This window comes from Contarinia nasturtii, unplaced genomic scaffold (genome assembly GCF_009176525.2).
Source record: "Contarinia nasturtii isolate CC-2019 unplaced genomic scaffold, AAFC_CNas_1.1 Cnas_scaffold_695, whole genome shotgun sequence".
In the NCBI taxonomy this organism is placed as follows: domain Eukaryota; kingdom Metazoa; phylum Arthropoda; class Insecta; order Diptera; family Cecidomyiidae; genus Contarinia; species Contarinia nasturtii.
The window spans coordinates 6,857,772-6,880,673 of record NW_022198046.1 but is presented as its reverse complement, the minus strand read 5'-3'; the positions used below and the strand labels follow the sequence as shown (position 1 = coordinate 6,880,673).

Below are 22,902 nucleotides of genomic sequence, written 5' to 3'. Positions count from 1 at the left end.
GTCAGAAACCGCCTACATTCAGTCTAGTCTCGCGTAACAATTTATAGCAATTAGTATCGTTGAACAATTTAATTGAGCTTGTTTTGATTCTCAACACAATTTTCGATTAAATGTCTATACGTTAGGCGCAATTTTTTTTCGATTTATAACCATTATTAGAAATGACCGATCAAAAGCTGATTCATTGCAAAATAACATTCAAAGACGGACAACACATTTTATAATTGTTAAAAAAAGCGTATCAAATCGACAAAAATATACACACGTCAAATTAAATCAACAGAACAGAAGAAAAGAAAATAACCACTATATTATTCAACGGTGCAAAGATATTTTTGGATTCTTATTTCCGTTGGAACGACGACAATATGGAGAAAGAAAACAATGAAAGCTAAATTTGTCACTTTTACAATCTATTATTAATTGATAAATGTTCGGTAAATTTACATTCTATCTAAATCAATCAATGTCTAAATATAATATGTACAATATTTTTGTGTGTGTTGTGGTTTGTTTGCGTGTGTTCCATGTAATGTAATGGCTAGGTACTAGCTCCACTGTTTACAATCGAAACTTAGCGCCAGTCGACAGATGAAAAAAAAGAGTTTAGGGACGAACTTTTGTTCTTTGTCATCTTTTCCTTCTTTTTTAAAAAAATAAAAAATTAAATATGATTTACAATTTTAATTTAGAATTATTCATGAACATTCAATACTCATTTGAGGACATATATATATACTCTGTTTTTTTCCTCATTTATAAGGTATGGCATTGTTTGTCACAATGAAGAAAAAAAAAATGAGGCGATCACATATTATAGTGGATTTCAAAGGCCGATGAGGTTAAAGTTGTGCGCAAATTTGTCGTTTTTTTGCATATATAGTTTAACTATTTCTAATATTCTTTCTTTTTTTCTATGATGTTATGGGAATCGTTCTTCGCTTTCCACCTTGATATATAGTTATATTGAATATATTGTTTGCATTGCGTTCATAAAAATGTGGTTTTCGTCGTATATTTTTCTTCCAATTAAATCGAAATAAAAAAAAAATTGCGCAATATTGTCAAAGATTTGCAAAAGTGATGACATATTTCCTGATGTATGTGTGTGTATTCATATAGCTGATAGGTGAATCCAACTACGTTGAGGGTGTATGTGGTGTATAATGTGTATGTGTGTGTGACACAATGAGCGTTATTCAAATGTATATTAGGCATTTTTCGTTAATTTTTTATTCAAATTGATTTTTTGCGATGTGATTGTTGAGATGATCAACTGAAATGTTATTGCTTAAGTTTCGATCCAAAATAGTTTTCGATGATCATCAATGGCGTCGATCACGTTAAAACGTCATCTGATGTCGGTGTGTCACTCTCCTCTTTTACTATTGTTACAATTTCTGCACGGCACTGAAATTATATTTGAATTAATTAGTATATTCTCTCATTGGATTTCTTCAGAGACGGTTTCTCAGAGCAATATATGTAAAGAGAAGCGCTCAAAGGGACCGGACACCTCTTAGACCACTTCTCTTTACGCATATTGTTCAGACAAAAAATCTCTGGGTTTGTTGCGATTTAAGTAAGTATAAGAGTTCTCTCACCAAAGGACAGTGTTGCAGTTGCATCGCACATGTCATACAAAAACCCCTAAAATCATAATGAAATTTTATTTATCATTGTTCTATCTTTTTATAAAAAATTGCAATGTTAATGATATTTCTAGGTTTATTTTACCTATGTGAACATGGATCCAATCGTACGATGCCTTTCAAATCGAAACATAATGTACATGAATCTTCACGAACGCTTAATTTTCGTAATTGTTCGAGGAATAAGTGGCGCGGCAACACAATTTTATCTTGGTCCTTTAGATATGCATGTGAATTAAAGCTGTCAAATGATCGACTCTTTGGTGGATATTTGAACGGTTCGCTGCCAAAATTGAAGCGGCATTGTTGAAACGACATACACGATGCTGCTGCAAAAAATCCATCTCTGTGAAAATAAAAAAAAGCCGATCGAAAAATATTCAAACAACCCAAAAATTAGCTAAAATTAAATGCTCACTTGGCACTACCAAACACTTGTTTAAGAACACCGCCCTCAACACCATTCAAACTGAAGATCACTTCATGAGCATCCAAGTCTAGTAAGCATCCTATAAAGAGAGTTTTCACAAAAATTGAATTAATTGAATTAATAAATGAATTTTGATATATATACCAAGAATCGAACCGCCTTGCCATGATGGAAGGTCATGTGGCAACGATTTTGCGTTATGCCATATGAGTCGACGACAACCATCGAATGCAATCGAATATGGATCGTCTCCAATGCCATAGCCTTCCTGTAAAATCAATAAAGAAATGCAATAAAATACCCCGTTTCCAAAACCATTCAATTTCAAGCGTTATTCGTAAAGGGTAAAGTGTCTACTAACATGACTCAAAAAGTTGGAATCTTTGGTGGCCCAACCAATCTGCATAACTCCCGGTGTGATGATCGTTACCTCATAGTACCAACAACCTGAATTAACTTGATATGTGCATCGAACGCTCTCAAACAAATATGCGTCACAGCGCGCCTCCAGACCATCCGGTGAAATTTTCAAATATTCCGATACGTCACGGGTGTTCAGCATTACATTCACATTAGATACGTCAACCACTTCATAAGAATATTTTCGACCTTCGATTATAACTGCAAGTAAAACACAAAACGATTAAAGTCTTTTCTGGTCATGACATTTTGTTTGTCGAATAAATTCTTCTTCTTTTTTTTCGTATAAAAATGAACTTACAGAAATTATCGAGACACCATCGTGCGCAATAGCCAACTTGTCTGAGTGTATAGTCATCGCTATTTGCATGTCGTTCAAGTCTTAATAATGGATTCTCTGGGAACATGGCCAATTTACGTTTAATGGTAGCTTTATTTTCACTTTTTTGTGCAAACTTTTCCAATGCAATAATTGAAAATAGCATCACTTCCGGGTAGATTCCTTCATCCTATCACCACATTCAGAAAATATTAAATTCAATTAAAGAACTCATACAGATATAGTCAATTCGATCGACTTACCAAATTGCCTATTAAATAACTCAATGTACTCTCGGACAACACCGCAATACTGCTTGGTCCTTAAAAAATTACATACGAAAAATTGAACGTTAATATATATTAATTTGATTGTTGTTTGTTTCTTTTAACATGCTCACCTGCTAGTTTTTCTGCCAGACAACCTAAAATCACACACAAATTTCGTTCTCGACGCGGAGTACGTCTGAGCGAGTATGATATCATGTCAGCCACCTCAAGGACTGAATCTTTTGTGGGTAAAGGACTGTCATCCAACAATAAGGTTATGACACTGGGCCCCATCGCATGCTCAATTGGTACGACACGAATCAATGATTTTACCAATTGAATCCATCCATTTGGTTTATCAGTTATGTCATGTAATTGTACCTGTGTGCCAACAAATGAAAAACCCAAATCAAAAACGAAAACAAAACAAAATATAGTTGTTGAAATTATTCAAAATATTTCAGAAAAGAAAAAAAAAATCTTCAGAGAATAAAATAGATGAATATAATGTCAATCAAAATTGAAATAATACCATTGAGCTGGGTGGTTCAGGTTCGTTGTCCACAATAGTGCCGATCACTTTGAGGGTTTCCTTAACCAAACGATCAACCGTTTCGGATAACGATTCATCGCATCGTTCTGCGTGTCGGCCAAAACTTCTTCCATAATCCGTACTATGTCGGCCGCTCTGTGACAAATTATCCGGTAGATCGTCCGATGTTTTACTTTTGCACAAACATACTCCCATTTCGAATTGTTTCGGTCAGTCCAAAAAAATATTCTTATAAGTACTTGCGTATAAAGTTTAATGTGCGTGCGCGTTTGAGTTTCCAGTTCAATTAGGGCTATCTTCTAATACAAACAAACAAATTTGCGTAAAAAAAATTCTTCTTGTTTAGCAGTCTATTCGGTATCTTCTTTTTCTTTCTTTCTTTTTGGTATGTTTCGTGATTTCGCTAATCAGCCAAACAATCTAATTTGTATGTGGTTCGTTTTAGTTTTTTTTCGCTCTCTCTCTCCAAAAGTTGTGTACGATAATTTGTGGTTTATATATTATATGTATTGCGTTGTCACGTACTAACACAGTCTTTGCACTCCTTTGTCATGTCAATCCTTTTGACGCGTTCAAAATAACTCTGTTTCACCGCAAATATTTTCGATAATTCACATGTTAACTACGAACCTAATTCCATATTAATGAGTATGCTAGAGTAGCTGTATTTTAACTTGTGACCACAGATATTTTGTTGTGGTAAATAAAAATTTCTTGCAACGATTATGCGAATTTAAGGAAGAAAAACTGATTAACACATACTCAAAACCTTCAACCGCACAATTATTATGATTGCTATTGTTGTTATTTTAATTTGCGTGTTCTTTCGCGTGCGCTTGCGATTATCCGTTTAATAATAGTTGCAAAATGATTTTTTGCCGATTGCAATTGTACGATGAATCATTGTCATTTGCTGTGCGACGGCTCTTAATCACGTTGATTATATATATAAATTCCGATTTTGCAATTTCCAATCAGTAATCTATATCAATGGGCGATAGAGAAGGAGAAAAATTATTGAAAAAATAAAAAATAAAAAAATAAATAAATATTATTTTGATGCATGTGCATATAAATCGACAAACAAGAAACACACTCAAACAAACTTTGAATTTCTATACGATAAGAAAAATTAAAATTCAGTCTGATGGAGAGTGCTATTGCGGCTTCATAAACAAAATTGAATTATCAAAATGGACAAAAAAATCTATGCCACTGCATTTTCCATTTTTGGAAGTGGTAAAGTGAACGGTGTGCACAAGGGATGTAAAGTCAAACGGATGCGCCAAAATCCATTCTTTAAAACATTCAAAACGAAGAAGTTTAATAGGTGCAAATCAAATGTAACCCCTTGGGAATGTCATCGACGAATAATAGCATGTGACTTGAATATTGAACTAATTTTCGTTTAGTTTGCACACCGACCGCAATGATAAAGCATATGCTTTTATTTGACTTCTGAACTCGTGGAATCAAAAGCCGTTGGCCAATATTTAGCGAGGCAAACAAAAATCCTGTATAATCATTTAAACCAAACACGTTTCGATGTCATGCAAAAGAATATGTGTGGGCCGAGATATGAATCGTTTATATTTGCGCTTCACCTTTATTAAAATGTGTGAAAATCAAAGACACAAAAACGTTCACGTAAACAATAATTTTATCATGCACACACAAAACATTTAATCAAATTAAATGGAACGACCGTGAATAAAAAACAAAATAACACGCGAAATTAAGGGAGCGTAGTACCCGCACCAAAACAATTTTCAAGAAGAAAAAACAATTCAATTTTCGTAATGCAGACGGCGAGACAAAATGCATGAATAAATGTACATTTCCCATTCCCCGATTGATGAACGTTAAACTGTCGAATCTTTTATTGAAATACTGAGATTAACTCCGGGTATTCAATGTTAAATTGCCGTCAATCTTAGTTTTGTCATGTTTCGTGTATTTTATTTAATTGAATTTCTACTATACACAGATTTTTCCAATCAATTGCCTATTTTATTGACATTTCGTCTCTCTGTCACTCGTGCGATTGACTGACTGTCGCTAATTTGTTTCATTTTTTGCAATATCATATACCTCAGTTTTCTACTACATAAAAAGAACAAACATATGCGCGTGCGATCGTCTAATTCGAAATGTGGATGGGGCTTTTTTACGTTTATATTATTATTTAGATTGTTGTTTATTTCTGTTATTTATTGCATTTTCAATAAGAACTAACAAGAAAGTATTATTGCAAATTATTGATCACAATAACGAAATTGCTATTGCGGCCACAACAACAGCCGGGACAGCAATCGCAAACGGCAAACGTTTAAATGAGATATACAAAAAAATGGAGTTTGTTAGTATAATTTGCACACGATAATATACTAAATGGTGTTTAATGGGCGCGTGAATCGCATGTATGTTGACAGAGACAAACAGAGCCCGATATACACACAGAGCGAAGCCGTAACTATATCGATGGTCGATGTACACAGGTATTGTTGTAATTTAACAATCTAAACACTAATTGTGTTTCAAGATCACGACTTGGCCAAGTCGGACTGGCAAAATGGTCAATAAACATTGATCGCGATAAATGAGGTGGGTTAAAACCGGGCTGAAAATATTTAATTTTTTTCACTCAGATTCAAAATGCAATCTATTTTTAAATGTAATTATATTTATCTGTCAATCATGTAACTGTTCGCACGCACGTAGACAATATTGGTTCCAGTTTGGTTTTCTATTTAAAATGAATGCTAAATTTGATTTGTGTATTTGCTTCAGTCTGATTTATTTTTACTTTTATCGTATCATAAGTTGTTTACTTTAGCATTTGGCAGCCCAAGTATTTATTTATTCGATTTTCTCAGAAAATATGATTTTTTTTTGGTTGAAACATTTGTTGAATTTCGTGTGAATTTTTATTTGGAATAAAAAAAAATCGTAGTATACGGACTGATACCGATGCAATCCACTCAATTTCTATCGAAATAACAACAAAATAGACCACTTCTCTCGTTTGCCACAAACACACAAATTCAATTTGAAAAAAAAGAAGAAAAATACAAAGTTCGAACGTCGATCTTCGATTCAAATTAACTGCGTATGGCAGAATGATGGTCGATAACGATGAAATAAAACCTACAATCATCAAAACAGAGAAAAATGTCTTGTTATTACACAGACAACGACAAACACGTGGACTGATACTGTTGAATTATAATCGATTGGATCGAATCATGTCGAAACTTGTTTATTCTTCAGCCCAATATTACTTCACAAAAACAAGTTTTATTCTTTTATGCGTTTAAAAACAACCGCACACAAAATAACTTATAATAAGTAAATAATTTTTTTTTGATGTCAAACGATCAAAATCCATCGTCGAAAGATCGAGAGAGAAATTCATCTTTTCTAATTGCCAAACTTTAATGTGCGACTCAATTTTTGCTGTTCGAGAAGATTAAATAAAATAAATGTCGAAATTATTTCAAAGTAAAACAGACTAGAAGAATTGAATGTGTTTCACAATGTGAAACAACAAGAGAATAACACAGGTGATATTCGGGATATTATGATGATTCTCTTCATTCTGCTCTTGACCGCATTTTGATCGTTATAATTATTCAAAAAGAAACTACTATTTGCACTGCGTGAAAAAGTATTTGCGTGAAAAATCCATATTCACTGTCTATCTCACTCTATATCTATCTCTATCTCGAAGAGACACACACTTTTTGGCGAACATTGAGTCACTCATATCGCACATGAAACAATCGAAGCGTGAAATGTAAATAAAATTCATCAATTTTATTGGAATCGAAGTCACACATTTGCCACATGAAAACGAGAACACAATACCAGAAACATTACACACAGCATTCAACATGACTAGTGATTACTCACCTCTATTGCGTTAGATTTTTTTTTGTTCTCAGTCAAATGCTATTATTTTCTATGAGATTTCACCGTTTAAAAAAAAGCGTTCTTATCGATACACATTGCATAAAGTCACAATAAGCATGTTAAAAATATTTTCGTTAGTTCCACTTACATTTATCGAATAGAAATGGCTTCAAATTTATTTAAACAGTAAATCAATAATCACTTTTCTTTCGTTTCGTTTTCAAATTCACATTCAAAGTACAAAAAAAAACTAAAACATAAAATGAGTTGAATCATATAAATCAGTCTAAAAATGTGTTTGTTGCGAGGAAAAAAAGACGGAAGAATACAAAAGCGATAAAATACACGTTTTAAACTAATATATATATATTTTTTTCTTCTTTCGGTTTAAATAGGAAAGAACAAAAATACACACTAAATGGCCACTGAAAATTATTCACTGAATATTGTTGGCTTCGGCGAAAAGGAACAAATTTTGTGGAATTAAAAAAAAAATAACAAAAACCGAAAAATCGTAACGAAGAAACTGAAGAATGAAGGAGAGTTGGAATTTCTCGATGAAATAAATGTCGAATCGAATTTTCTTTTTGGTTGACTATCAAAAATGCTGAGGATTTTCTTCGTTGACAGATGACATTTTAAATGCGTTTCAATGTGTTGTTCTCGAACCACACAATGTTTTCTATATATTCTCCGCTTCGTTCATTTACTTTGCTTTGCCTACGACTCGTTTTCTGAGTTATATGTGATTGTGTTTGTGTATGTGATGTTATGTATGTTTGCGTTTGTTGTACGTGAAATGTGATGTAGTCTGTTTGATGTGCACGAAAGTGTCTAACAAAAGACCTTATGTTGTCTTTTTATGCATGCACTAAACGATATCGAACAGCGTACCATTCGTCGTTGCGTTTTGTTCCGTTTTCACGTTTCCACTCTCGTTTCCACTTTCATGCAGCACATCACTCTATTTCACTCGGTGTCGGTTTGCGGTCTCTTTCTCCTTTGACTGTCCGTTTTCACTCTCTTTTACATGCGTGCTCTGTATATTTTGATTTTTCGACCACTGATTTGTTGCCGTTGCGTGCGTGCGTATGTATCTGTGTATTTGTTTGCACTTTGATTGTATGTTTATTTTGTATTTGTGTGTTTTGATGTGATGATGTTTAATTTTGATTTCGTCCGATTGACTCCCTTTTTATTACAATTTTTCTCGGAACATTTTTTTCGTCTTTTACTACGAGACGGTGAGAAGACACGATCGGAATGTGTGTGTTGTCTTGATAAGCGTTGCACTGTGAATGAGCTCGTTTCACTCGAATCCGATGAATAAGGTGCACGAAAAAAAGAACCGGGATATGTTTGTCTAAAATATTCACAAAAATAAAATTTGTGATCGGTGACTCTTTTTTTATTTATTTTATTTTGGTGGTTTTAACAAGTGTCGTTTGCAAATTTGTCAATAACAGCGGTGACGATAACAAAAAAAAAAAATGAAATAAAAACATTTGCTCTTCACCAATCGATAGAAACTGACTTGTGGCACACAATGCAAACACACACACACGACACGGTCGAACTGCATGGATTTTCACACTACACTTTTCATTCCAACCGTCTTGGCATTGTCGTTCGATATTAAAACAAAACACAGAAAATCAAGCGATTTCATTATGTAAATGCATGACGTGAATGTATGTATCATACAATAGCCATGCAATTGCATTTTAATTCTCTTCAATTGCGACTGTACTTGACATTTAAGCAAAGCACTTGTATGCGGTTCGCTCTTTTTATTTCACATGCTTTCGTCAATTCGGCGACACAATTTATATAGTTCACATGATCAATTATTGAGTGTCTCTCACTGAAAGTAATCAAGAACAAAATGCCAAATTTTGAGGTTATGGCTCGAATGTTATCATTCAATGCATTTATATAGTCAATGGCATTGTTTCAATCGTTCCATGAACTCAAAATTCAAGTCAAAACAGAGATGAGATAAAAAGACGAATTGAAATAAATTACGTTATCAATTTTATTACGTACATTCAAAAAGAGCAAAATACAATTGTGTAATTTAAAAATAAAACTGAAGAAAATTTGAATTAAAAGTCTTTAAAGGTCAAAGTAGAAATCAAATTTAATTGTAGAATGGATTGTATGTAACCCAATGAGCTCTGTCTTGTTGCTGTGCACTTTCGTGTGAGGTAAACAGAGATTTGTAGACGGCCGTAGCTTTTGGATCGTTTGCAACGCTACTATCATTCTTGAGTTTTTTCAATTCGGGATCAAGAAGTGCTTCTTCGGCACCAGGACGTTTGTTTTTTTTCGACAGTGTTTTACTGCTTGATGGGCCTGCCTTGGCTTCTTTCATTGCCTCTGGATGTAGCATTTGAGTTTTATTGATTTTAGTCGTAAGAATTGGTTTCAAATCATTCATTCCACTGGCCAATGGTTCGGTTTTTACGTTTGTAGAAGTGGTTGCAGTGGACGATGTAACTGTTGATGTTACACTTTGTTTTTTCGATTCTTTTTTGCTTTTTTTATCGGCCTTTCGACGTACAGCGCGTAATTCGATTTTTTCGGCCATCTCTTCCATTTCAGTATCCGTTCCGTTTAAAATAACCACATCATCGTCCGTGAACGGTGTTTGACACAATGAGCAAACTTTTGTTCCGATTTCCTTGAGAGCACGCTCAGAAAATACACAACCGCATGACCATAAGGCAATGAAACGAAATTTTCCCGACATTTCCAAGCCAATCAATTTACAAATGTATGGAGCGCTACGGGTGTCTAATAGTCCTTCAGTTTTATCTTCATCCTTGTACACTGGGTTCGGTGTTAAATGCAAATCACGAATATCCTTCAACGATTTGATGTGTTTGCATGTGTCGGGCATTTCGGTTTCTCTGTCCAATAGTTGTTCGATAATACTTTGTTTTGAATATAATCGTCCCAGGCCACACATCACAATTGGCTCACGCAAACGTTCTTGAGTCAATGCACAATGACGCCAACGGTATGCCATTTCGGATTCTTTGTCTTTCTGTGCGATTTTTTTTTTTGTGTCAGGAAATAAATAATAAATTGGAAATTAGAATACATGTTTTTTGAGAAATGTTGAATTATTCAAATATACTCCCGCATCAGGAAGTAATATTTTTATTTTCTTACCTGTTCTGGCTTCTTTTTAACGCGCACCAATTCATCGCGTCTCGGAATAGTACCACCATCGCAACCCATGATTTATTTTACAACTTTTTGAAATATAAATACAAAATAGAAATGAAATTCTCGAAGTGAATTCGATAAAATATTGAATATTACTGCGACTCAATCTGTCACTCTGTCACTATGTGTTGTGTGTATATTTTATTTTCACTAATGAGCTGTCAAACATTCAACATTGAACCGAACGTTGTAATGATTTTCTGCGTTTGCAAACGTTTGTGTGTCGCACTAGAATTCCGACAGATGGCGCTACATGACAATATTTTTACAGTGTTATTGGGAATTGAGCTGATATTATGTGTGTTTTTTTTGCACGTTAGTATCGAATTACTTGCGCCAAATTCACTGAAAAGTTCATATTTCAATTGGAATGTTTTACGAAAAAATAAACAGACACCGAAACCCTTTCTTACCAAAAGTCAACGTTTTTTCCCCAATTTTTCCTCTTTTTTTGTGAATAAAATTCAACGAAACCATATAAAAAAGCATACACACCGGATAATCAGCAAAACAATATGACGATCGATCGTGCATTCATTATAAAAAATTGCAATTTTTTGTTTATCATGAATTACCACTACTTTTTTTCTCTTCACAAGTGTGCGGTTCATTATGATTCGTACAATTACGTGAAATTCGTTGCTCTATTTTTGGTCGATTCCCGTCAGTTTTCGAATTAATTTCGTTATAACGAACCGCCCTTATTATACCATGTAATTCGATATCTCTGCACATTCCAAGGGAAAATGCTGTAATGAAATATGGTAGATAGAGAAAGACTCAAAATGAATGAGACAGACCAAGAGAGAGAGAGAAATCGAGTGAGCGAAAGAGAGAGAGACTGAAAGAAAAAAAGAGATAGAGAAATGAAATGAATTCGATGTTCCGTTGAGAAATCATCAAAACACAAATATGTACACACGATGCGATGAGAAGCCAGAGCAAAGATGCACATTTCATTCCGGAAAACAATATGCTGTTGTTTGTTTTGTTTCAAATTGAAGAGAAAAAAAAAATAATACCCGAAATGCATAACAATGATTTTGTGTTTGAAAAATGTATGTTTGTTTAAAAGAGAAATGTTGAGCGACAGGGATAGAGAGAGAGAGGAAAGGAGAGAAATAGAGATACAGAAGTTGTAGTGAATTTCGGAAGCCATCACATTGATATGAATCATATCATTTTCACAATAGGTAATAACTGTTCAACAGGACGAACAATTTAAATTGATGAACAGATAACGAAAAATAAAAGTATAGTTTAAAAACGAGAGCAGAGGGTATATTACGTATAAAATGTCTATATTGAACATTGAACGATCTTGAAAATAGTTACTAGTATTAGGCCACTGAAACTGGATACTTTCGAGCGTTTTGTTTAATTGAGGCATTTGGGTGCGTATTGGCTACTCGTTTTTATAATTAGAATTTCAATGCTTCAATGTTGTTCTTTTCAATAACAATAATAATAATAATAAAAAAAAGCGCTAAGTAAAATTGTTAGCCATTTTGACGGGGGCCGTCAATGTTTATGCTTTTGACCACAAAAAGATGATACTATTTAATTTTTTAAGAGCCTTTTTAAAAGAATGCCATTACCTCTGTCAGTAAACAGATTACATGGATTATCTTTTGTTCTCAGAATTTAGACGGATACACCACATCAACATCACCACCGACGTCGACGTCGACATCGACATTGACGATGGGAAATTCAACGAATGTATGCCACATCAAAATATGAAATGATTTCAATTATCTACCAAAAAATTCGGTTGCTAACAAGATAATGACAGTAAACAAACGAACCAAAAACAAGAAAGCAGTCGAAATATACCATGCTACCATCCAATCCAATTACGATCCTTTTATTGAATAGACTTATACGCACCTCCCCTAGTTAAAAACAGATCGGTAAGCCTACCTCTTTTCATTATATCAGTCGTCACGTTAAGTCTTCAACAAGCCCTCAACATGCACGCACATACGCATTGAGTACAAAACACATTACGGATCAGCACATTGTAATTGTTTAACGTTAAGTCAACAAGCAAAGGTGAGCGACGTCGATATCACCGTTGTCGACATGATGCCGTACATCTACTAGGGGAAGATGTGCACGTGCATATTTGCGTCGGCTGGTCAAAAATCATGCGTTCAAATCAAAAAACCAAAACATATTCTTTTTAATTATGCGTAATACGCACCAAACAGGCAAATTGATACTCACTTCAGGATGATGATGATGATGGTGATGATGCACACCACCGACATTTGATACACTTTGTGAAAATAGATTTTACTCTCATCAGAAATAACAATAACAAATAATAGATATATAGATACTATGATATAGGTGATGAAATAAAAATTGGTCTGGTTGTTTGTTTTATATTGTTCAGTTCAGTTCAAAAACTGTGTGGTTTTATTTTACATCTATTTTCATGTGTTTTTCTTTTTGTTTGTTTGCTTATTTGTGTTTCTCTGTATGTGTATTTGTGTGTTTACAATTACAAATTTTCATTTTTCCTCTTCATTCATAGATAATAATTAAAATTTTAAACTATTTGATAATTTCGTAAGCCAAAATTCAAAAGTTAAGCTCGATTAAGTTTGACTATACAATTTTCAGGATTTATTTTGTTCTTACAAATGCTAAAAACTTACAATTACATTTAATATTTAAAATTCGTCGACTTAGTTCATGCACGGATGAACCATTCATTTAATTATAACTTATGAGAAAAAGAGAGATTTAATTTATTTATTTTTCTTATTTAGATTGCGTTCATCCAATGGCCTTAAATTCGTACTTCTTCAGACCTGTGTGTGATTTACAATGAGAGAACAAGAAGGAGAGAAGAAAATAATATAATAAATAAACAAAAAAAAAATAAATTTGAAGAAAAAAGAGGAGAAATGTTATAACAATTTGTTATTTTTTTATCACCATTTTTAATTTATGATCAGAGATGAATGATAAGATGCAAGATACTCACTCTTTATGTTCAGCAGCTCTGTCCCTCTGCCTTCGATTTTTAAACCAATTTGAAATCTGTTGTGAATGAATGTCATCAACATTAAATTTATTCAAAACATATTATTTTATTATGATTATTACATTAGACACACTCTTGAACTTGTTTTGTTTTTGTATGTGCATGTCAACTTGAAACATAAGCTATAGCAACGATCGATTAGAAACATAATCTTTAATCGATACATACCTGCATTGTTGTGAGACCTGTAGCGTCGGCTAACTCTCGTTTCTCCCTAGGCGATGGATATGGATTGTGTGCATACCATTCGCGAAGAATTGAACGTGATTTTTCCTATGGAAAACAATGAATTTTTTTTAATTTTTTTATTGCATTAAATTTTACTAACTACAATAAGATGAATTTATTATTTTTAATGATTGAAATCGTCATAAATCCAAACGAAAGATTTTATGAACAATTTCAAAGAACTCAAGTAGCACGTACAATTTTTCACCGAGAGACAGAAAAAAAATTTGCGACAAGCAAAGACAAAATCGATTTTTTTTTATGTAAACACTCAAAACATCACCTCGATCATTCATTCGTCGAGGTGGTTTTTTTTCTGATTGAACCGCCTTTTTTTATGTGGGAATTAATGAACTGCGAATTTTTGTTTTCTTCTTCGTTATTCTTTAAATGTTTCAGCATTAAAAATGGAATTTTGTCTTTTTTGCACACACTCACACACATCCTCCGAACGTATCGTACATAATTTATGCGTTTTATCAACATTGGACAATCAATTTGTAATCGATTATGGAAGTGAAATATTATCATTTTTATTCAAAATTACTTGTACATTGTGCATTGTTAAGGTGACGACTTTAAAAGTATATTTATCTTCGTTTGGGTGGAGTTATAACACGATAAATATTGTTGCATATTGATAAAATATTATGAAAATGTTCATTCTCACGTACACAAAAGTGCGACGGTAGATTACAACTTTATTCTTTCTCTTTTTATTTCTCTTCTTAACACATTCTGATTTTATTGATTCACGCTGATTCTATTTTTGATTTAAAAAGCAAAAACAGATTCGCTTTTATGGTTCTAATAAAGAAATGAACAAAAAAAAATGACAAATCAAACAGTTTTCGTCGTTTTTTCTTTGAATTTTGTCTGTGAAAAAAAAACCAAGTCAGCCTGTCATTTGGATCATATCATGTGTGACAAGGCTGCGTTGAAAATGAAACAACTCTTTTTAGCCTTTTTCTTCACTTTTTCTTACGATCACTTCTTTTATATATTTTTTTAACACATTTTATTTTTTTTGCTCTTCAACTTCTGATGCAAACCAACTGAAGCAAATTCACTGCGAGAAAATTTAACATTCACATTTATCGATCACATGAATCACATTCAGAACGAAACAAAACGTTGCTTATTTTTAGAAACAATACAATCTTATTTAGTTAGAAGAAAAAAAACTGCACTAGAAAGTCCGTTGCATACGTCAACTCATTGAAAAGACCGTCATCATCGGGATACAATTTTTCGTGAAAATCAAAGTGAAAAATTTGAAAGAAAGAACAAATCGGTTTTGAATAAGAGTTATTGTTTCATTTTCTAAAAATAATCACTGTTTTATTTCATGTCACAAAGGCCGATTCTATATGGAAATGGAAAAAGAGGAGGTTTTTTTTTTGCGCCTTTCACAAAATGTGTTAAATCTCATTCAAATCACAAAGAAGGAACGTAAAATGCCAAAAAATCGTTCTATTTTCTATTTAACCGCCGCAAAACATATGTACGGACCGGATTGAAGTGATTGAGTCTTTTATAAAAACAAAATATCTCAAGAGGGAAACGACACATTCTTTAAATTTTAACATTCATCACATTTGCTACAATTTCCATTCGTTAGATTCTTTAAAAGTTTCCAGAATTTTGGTAAGAGAAAAAAAAAACAGGCAAATTTGTTACTGTAATGAGAAAACCTTTGATCTTATAAAAAAAAAATCAATGAAAGGGTAATGAAAACAATATTTAACCCTAAACATGACCTTCGTCGTTGCTCATTATCGTCGGCAATTTTTTTCATTACATTTTCCACACATGAAAAATGATATTTTTTTGCGTTAACACTCAATTTTCCCCTTTATTTCGTTTAAAATTAGTCACTTTTCAGAGATTTCGAAGAAAGAAAAATTCCCTTTTTCTGATTTGTATATTTAACGATTCGATTTGAACAAAAATAATAATAAATTCTGATGATATTTTATGATACACGACAAAAAAAAACCACTGGGAACCATTAAAATTGACCCCGAATGTCAAACTGTGTTAAACAATATCATAATTTTTCTTCACTATTAAATAAATTCACTGCTATGACTTGAGAAAAAAAACATCACACTAAAACACACACATATACACTCGATAAATTCACGGAAACTATGCATTTTTAACTGTTCATTGGGGATGATATTTTTAGATATAAAAATTGTTGTGCTACATGAGAAATAGAGATGAAAAATGCGTGTGATTGAATTTAATGTATTACCTTAAAACAATATGAAGTTTCTTCGCCATCCCAGATTGTGTGCGGTAATGGGAATTTCCGTCGGACTCGATATTTGCCAACAGCTCCCAACGGTCGGCCGCGTAATTTTTCGGCTTCAATGTAGTGTGCTTTCAGCCAGAGTGACTGTAATTTTGCATGATTTTGCGGTGAGAATTGATGATGTTCAAGCAAATGGTATAGCTCCTTAAAGTGTCCACGATGGAACGCCACTACGGATTTTGCTTTCAATACTGATTCATTTAATTGCAATTTATCACAGGGTGGAAGCGACCACAGAAAACGACCCAGCCGTTCAATATTACCCGAATGTTGTAATACCTACATGAATTTTATTTTCCATTTTTTGTTTTCGTTTGGTAAAAATGTGACGATGTAAAAGAAATACCAAATGACCAAACACATAAAAAGAAACATGAAAAAAAAGAAAAGAAAATACTTGTTCATATATAATCCAATTAAATAATTTAAATAATTTGAATATTTTTTTGTTGCTATTCTGTTTGTTTTATTGATTTAGAGTTTAAGAATTTTGGAATGTAAAAAATGTTCTTCGTATGGTCGATTTGAAAGAGAGAAAGATTAAATGTGTTGATAAAATTGTCAATATTCAAAATCACATAAATACTCAGCGGGATGGTATTCAATTTAACACTTACCTCACAGACGCATTCAACTTGTTCTTGTGTGAATATAAAATTGACTTTGGAATCGACGCCAGAGTTGAGCGGTGAGCATCGGCCGACGGTGGTATCATGTGATACATGTGTACTGGTCGCCGTCATCGGCAATTCCATATTATGTGTGTGTGCTTGTACATTTAACATTCTGTTGTAATTTCGGTTGCAATTGTCGTTCATAAACGATTTGTGTGTATGTGTTCGGCTGTCGAGTGTGAGTGGTTTTGTAAAACGAAAAGAATTGAAATCCTTACGGTGCCATTCGATTCCTGTCGTGCAAATCAAATAGCAAATTATTAGCTGTAGACATGCAATTTGTTGTAGTTCATGTGTGTTGACTTAAGTGATTAATATTTATTGTGCATGTTTTTCCTTATTAAATTCTCTTTTTTTTCATTTTTCTTTTTCTTTAACAAAATAGCATAAATTTGACTCCAGTTGATTTTTCATTCATCCGACGTGTTACATATTTATTTATTTCTTTTGCTTCTTCTCTACGGGTTTGTTTGTGCACCCCTAAGCATAAACCTCAACAAGTAAATTAATTTTTCGACTTAATACCAAAATTACCGGCGCTACACACTTGGTTACGCACTGCGCCGTCGTAATTTTTTTCTTTTTTTTTTGAAAATACTTCAAGTATTAGTTTTTCTTATTTTTCTGCACAAAAAACGAATGTTCTTTTTGACGGTCTTTTTTTTTTGTTCATTCGAATGATCGTTTACCAATTTGGAGTGCCCGAACAACCGTGAGTGTGTGTTAAGACTTCTTTTTAAGGCTTTTATATGGTTTCCAAAATCGTAAAAATGAGCAAAAACGGAAATATTCCACAAACAATGGATAAAATTTTGTTTTCAGTGCAAAAATGTACAAATTATTGTACATTGATTCTGTTGTTGTGCGTTGGCATTTTGGTTTTTGTGCGACTGCACATACATTTTTTTTTTCGTTTCTCCTCCGTGCGTATGTGTCTCATGTTAAACAGAAGCAAAAAATATAAAACGTTGAAACATTTTATGAATGACCGCATTTACACAATAAACCGAAAATGGAATTAATCTAATCCGGGGCATTGTTCATTTGTTAGAATCTTAGGAATTGAAAGGGCCTCCTCACTGCGTTTCGCTCTCTTTCTCATTTCAACAAAAACCGAAGAACACAAACAAAAAAAACTAAGAAAAAGAGAGCAGTTTTGTAACAATCACAATGCTCATAATCCGATTTTGATTGGTGTTTGTATTGTTGGCAACGAGCAAAGCCGACAATCTAACTAATGCAAAACGATGATCTAGATCGAATTGATAGGATAAAATGCAATTATATGCACTCGGATGTATTGTAGATTTTTTATGTTTTATTTTTGTTTTCGTCTTCATCAATATAAGTTGATGATAGATAGTTAGATGCGATGATAGGAAGATAGACAGGTATGTATCCATTTGAATGATATGGGGAGGGCGGCTGAATGTAGTAGCAGCTAAGAAACTGCAAAATTGTTGTGCTAACTGGTATAACAACTACCTGCAAATAGTGTTTTGAATTCAAATCCAGACTAAATGAAATTGATATTCATCTCTATCGAAGCAGCAAGTAAAGTTAGTCAGTCAGTAAGTAAAAGCACTTGAAAATATAGCAACAATATATTGAGACAATATATAATATGAAATACTGAACTGAACCGAACCGAAACAAAGTGAGCAGAAGTTTAGTTCTCGGGGTACATCTCATCTCGTTCGAAATGAACGCATTGCCACTGCTGTTGTCTCACCGTCATTGTCGCCGTCCAATGCTCAATTGTAATTCATGCATACGTTTTATACTCATTGAATTTGACGTCGATAAGCAGGTTGTCGATTGGATATTAAATTTCATCCAATCAAATAATTTTTTTTTCTTTAAAAAAACGTATAACCAAAACAAGAGGTAAACCACCAAACAAACAATAAATAAGCTGAAGCCAAAATGCGAGTTTCGAGTATCATGCGAGCGCACAGGAAAATATACAACACATCAAAACCGGCTAAGGGTTCACCGTTCATTTACTTTCTGCAATTAAAAGACACACACAATTCGAAGACAAGAAAAAGGGAGCGAAAAATGTGTGCGCGAGCGCGCGAGGCGGTTTAAAGCGTTCGTCCAAAAAGGAAATGGTCGAGTGAACGAAGCAAATGCGAATCAGCCGAACGAACAGGATTGCTAAACACTAAACTCTTTGGATATTTGATCACAAGAAATGTGTGGTGCGTGTATACGGTGTGTAGCATTTTCACTCAGGCGATTTGAAGAAATGCGACCATTTTCCGTTGGTTTTGTTGCCTTTTTCTTTGGCCAAATCGTCCATATGGCAACTTTTGTGCACGTCAAAAGTTGTCTTAAGACGACAAAGTTTTTGAGGATGTCTTTATGTCTCTTTTGTTCTTTCGCATAATTTTTTTTTTTCGTTTTCGGTTGGTTTTGTTTTAACTCACAGTGATATTTTTCTGATGGTGGCCTCTTTCAACAATCTTCATGGCATTCCGTTTTACTTATATACAATAATAATGTGTGCAATAAAATGAACAAAATAAAACAAAAAAAAAATTGAAGAAGAAAAAAAAAACTCAGTCACACTGAAGCCGTTTTGTTGTTGTAGCCGTAGACTCACTGTCAATCCGCTCAAAGTATCATATTTCAATTTCAGAAAACACAACATCGGAAAACAAAAACCAACGAATAAAACAACACATAAATCTATCTATATAAGCACACCACACACCATGAAGGCAAATTGGAAATATAAAAATTAACAAAGATCGACTCAGCGCTTATGCGTATAGAAAGAGCGTGTAGCTTACTGCTGTATGCATACGTGCGACACATATGAATTTAAATGAGAACACAAATGAACAAATATATATTGAATTTATCAAGTACTTAACGATTGTAGAACACAGAAAAAAAACGTGCGGTGAAGCATACACACGAAAAAAATATTGTGTGGCATATCTATTTCGAAGAGGAGTGACTATTCCCCTGATAAAAAACGGTGCTACTGATGCGTTTCTGATTCTTCTTCTGAAAATTTGCTAGGTTTCAGTGTTGATTTGTTGTTTTTTTTTCTCTGTTTTTATTTTAATGCTTTGCTCTACTCTTGCTTACTCGCTCTCCACTGTTTACTTTTCATATTTTTATTTATCGATATCCCGTTTCAAATGCTTGGCGGCTTTCTATGTGATTTCATTACGGGATTCAATTGTTATGAATATCGTGCGTCCGGCGTTTTTCTGAGAGCTCACTGAAGGAAAATTCTAAGATAATAGAAACAATTCCGCTGATATGCGCAATGACACCCAAGAGAAAGAGGCGTATAACTGTAACTGTGTGTGTGTTTGAGTAATTCGTTTTTTTTTTTGTTTTTCGGTTTTGTTTTTTGTTGTACGTTTTCGATGTTTTTTGGGAGATATTACATCGGTTTCAGTTTACATCTTCACACCCGGCGCACCGTACGGAAAATTTATTATATTTTAATGAGGACTAAAAGATTTATTGAAATCCTTATTTTTTTTATTCATTCTCAATGTGTTTGTTTGTTTATTTTTTTTTCTTTTTGCTCTTAAACGAACTTACTTTTATAAACATGAAAAGAAGTTAATTTTTCACATTTCTCTTTCGATATAAAATTTCTTAGAATCATGAGGATGGAAGAAAACTATATATGCAAACATTGCAATGCAAAAAAAGAATTTCCGCGAAACAAAACGCGCACAACTAAACAAACGGCGATCAACGAATCAAGCGCAGTTTACACGATCGATTAAATTTTATAAATAAACATTTTATAAATTATGATCTTGCAATTGAGAGAGTTTGCGTACGAAATTAGTAATATGAGAACACATCGGTAAAGAGAACGTGCACGTAAAAGGGATAGACGATTTGGTGAGTACAAAAATGGGTTGTAATGGAATCGCTGATTTTTTTCTTCTTTTAATTTTTGTGCGTGTGTTTGAAACGGTGGCATGCAAAAAACATGCAGTCAAAACGATCGCTGTCGTGCGCCTTCGCGACACTTTAGCGTATTTTCTCTGATTTGGCGGATTCAATTCATCAGTTTGTTTTTATTATTCATTTTCGTCGTTTTTTCCAATCTTTTTGTGTTGTCGTCGTTGTTGTTGTGGATCTGTACTTGTACAGTGTACTCGCATTTCAATTTTTCTTCAAATGTTTATGCACGATGCACACATAACACAAACATATTAAATTCCGTCGCACGGCTCTCGTTTTTTTTTTGTGATATTTTATACGTGATTTTACGACATATTTGCAAAAAGCCGATTGAACGCAATGCTGGCTACTGACTGATCAATCCAAAAATAACCTTTTTTTCCCGGATTCATTAAATATGTTTCATCGAGTCGGTGTGTGCACCGACTCACTTGCACGAATTAAAATTGCTCTCGTTCATTTAACAACTTCAAGACACACAAAAAAACAAATCAGGAACAAGGAGAGAATAAGCATAACAACACAACAGATTTGCCGCGCTCACTTACACAATTTACAAAATAAAACTCAACAGCGATTGAATGAAACGATCAACAGAAAATAAAATTGCACAGAAAAATCTAAACAAAAATTCATATGATGTTTGAAATTAGTTTTTTTTCTCTCGAAAAATAAGAATCACCTTAAAATAGAGATTATTATCCTTGATCAATATTCACGATTCACTAAAAATTTTTCTTCTAATTTTTATGAATGTTCTTTAGTAACTTTTGTCCGTTTTTTTAGCCTCTTCCGTTAATTTGGTGTCGTTTAGGTTTGATGATGAGTGAACATTAAAAAAAAAAACAAAGAATGGTTGGCAAGTGATGATTGCTATAATCTAAATGTATGCTTTTTTTAAAAAATCAGCAAACGAAACTGATTCACACGGACGAATGGTTTTTAATCAATCCCATGTGCGCTGGGTGTGCACAACGTGTACCATTCGATTCCAAAGACAGTGTGCAACTGATCAAATTTCGAATGCTGTACGGATAGCAGTATAGTGTATCGCGCGAACAGAGACTGTAAGGCATGAACGAAAGTCTGACTGGGACTGTGTGTTGCTGTGGTGTGCTACCGCCTTTTCGCTCTCTCTCTATCTATCTCAACCACTCTCTGGGTGTATATGGCTATATCTTGTGTGTGCATTTGTATGGCTTTCTGAGTGGCGCGCGAGGACGCAAAACAAATCGAAACCCGATAGAGAAAACAGAGATTGAGAGAAAAAGAGAGAGAGTGTGTGTGAATCCAAGAGAGACAAAGAGAAAACCATAAAAACCATAAGAAAACTGAAGCTGTTTTTTGGATATATACATACAAAATAGAGGATGAATAATCACTGCTTGTTTACTTTAGGCCGCATACATGTGCTCGCTCGAATGGACCTTTTCCTCAACACTGATTTTTGGACGAAAAATTCCAAAAAGGAATACTGTTCAAATAACACGGAAAGAGAGAGAAAGAGAGAGAAAGAGAGAGGCAGAATACGAGAGATTTAAATAAAGAAAGAGATCGAAAAAGGGCAATAACATGCGCCGTATGTCGCATCATATGACACTTATTTATTATCAGTGCCCAAAAAATGTTTGATCGAACCAAGTGATTTGCGAAATGGGTTACGACGTTATGAGCGATCGATGGTCATTGCATGGGAAAAAAAATGAACGAACGACTACAACAACGATGACTCTGACGATGGAGAACTTTATAAAATGTGAAAAAGAAAAACGATGAAGATGGTTATGAGCCACAACGAAGAGAGCGAAGAAAAGAAGAAAATTCGTTTGATCAATTAAAAACAAAATCGATTTTGTTTACATACTTCTGTGAGCACTTAAAAGTC

At 33.6% G+C, this 22,902-nt stretch overlaps 3 protein-coding genes across 6 annotated transcripts; all 3 read right to left on the bottom strand.

The window, feature by feature from the left end:
- Positions 1-392: 392 nt before the first annotated feature.
- Positions 393-9,032, bottom strand: LOC116340681 (RING finger and SPRY domain-containing protein 1-like). 3 transcript variants are annotated; one of them, XM_031767293.1, is made up of 12 exons: positions 7,556-7,604; positions 4,406-4,625; positions 3,623-4,273; positions 3,222-3,471; positions 3,085-3,143; positions 2,804-3,011; positions 2,444-2,703; positions 2,227-2,350; positions 2,071-2,161; positions 1,738-1,998; positions 1,605-1,650; positions 393-1,410 (listed from the first exon to the last, which is right to left on the bottom strand). In XM_031767293.1, the coding sequence occupies exons 3-12, from the start codon at positions 3,836-3,838 to the stop codon at positions 1,339-1,341; spliced, it is 1,587 nt and encodes a 528-aa protein (XP_031623153.1). In that variant the 5' UTR covers positions 3,839-4,273; positions 4,406-4,625; positions 7,556-7,604; the 3' UTR covers positions 393-1,338. The 3 variants fall into 3 exon arrangements, with proteins under 3 accessions (XP_031623153.1, XP_031623151.1, XP_031623152.1); XM_031767291.1 differs by lacking the exon at positions 7,556-7,604 and adding an exon at positions 7,704-9,032 and having other exon boundaries at positions 3,623-4,625; XM_031767292.1 differs by having other exon boundaries at positions 3,623-4,625; positions 7,556-7,691.
- A 534-nt stretch (positions 9,033-9,566) lies between these two features.
- On the bottom strand, positions 9,567-10,907 carry LOC116340682 (replication termination factor 2). The gene is made up of 2 exons (XM_031767294.1): positions 10,733-10,907; positions 9,567-10,604 (listed from the first exon to the last, which is right to left on the bottom strand). Exons 1-2 carry the CDS (start codon positions 10,799-10,801, stop codon positions 9,696-9,698), a joined length of 978 nt encoding a protein of 325 aa, XP_031623154.1. The 5' UTR covers positions 10,802-10,907; the 3' UTR covers positions 9,567-9,695.
- Positions 10,908-13,171: 2,264 nt separating this feature from the next.
- On the bottom strand, positions 13,172-22,010 carry LOC116340875 (protein sine oculis). 2 transcript variants are annotated; one of them, XM_031767601.1, is made up of 6 exons: positions 21,700-22,010; positions 17,013-17,302; positions 16,336-16,674; positions 14,016-14,120; positions 13,788-13,843; positions 13,172-13,611 (listed from the first exon to the last, which is right to left on the bottom strand). In XM_031767601.1, exons 2-6 carry the CDS (start codon positions 17,211-17,213, stop codon positions 13,590-13,592), a joined length of 723 nt encoding a protein of 240 aa, XP_031623461.1. In that variant the 5' UTR covers positions 17,214-17,302; positions 21,700-22,010; the 3' UTR covers positions 13,172-13,589. The 2 variants fall into 2 exon arrangements, with proteins under 2 accessions (XP_031623461.1, XP_031623462.1); XM_031767602.1 differs by lacking the exon at positions 21,700-22,010 and adding an exon at positions 19,502-19,798.
- Positions 22,011-22,902: the final 892 nt, after the last annotated feature.

Bases quoted from the DNA above. Each gene is read 5' to 3' on its own strand.
- LOC116340681 (XM_031767291.1), bottom strand. From the start codon at position 3,838: ATGGGAGTATGTTTGTGCAAAAGTAAAACATCGGACGATCTACCGGAT. The intron at 3,144-3,221 runs GTGAGCATGTTA...TAATTTTTTAAG, and splicing joins TCTGGCAGAAAAACTAGCAG to GACCAAGCAGTATTGCGGTG. The intron at 1,651-1,737 runs GTAAAATAAACC...TTATGATTTTAG, and splicing joins TTGGATCCATGTTCACATAG to GGGTTTTTGTATGACATGTG.
- LOC116340682 (XM_031767294.1), bottom strand. From the start codon at position 10,801: ATGGGTTGCGATGGTGGTACTATTCCGAGACGCGATGAATTGGTGCGC. The intron at 10,605-10,732 runs GTAAGAAAATAA...AAAATCGCACAG, and splicing joins TTAAAAAGAAGCCAGAACAG to AAAGACAAAGAATCCGAAAT.
- LOC116340875 (XM_031767601.1), bottom strand. From the start codon at position 17,213: ATGAACGACAATTGCAACCGAAATTACAACAGAATGTTAAATGTACAA. The intron at 14,121-16,335 runs GTAATACATTAA...TGTTTTCCATAG, and splicing joins AAACTTCATATTGTTTTAAG to GAAAAATCACGTTCAATTCT. The intron at 13,844-14,015 runs GTATGTATCGAT...CATTCACAACAG, and splicing joins CAGGTCTCACAACAATGCAG to ATTTCAAATTGGTTTAAAAA.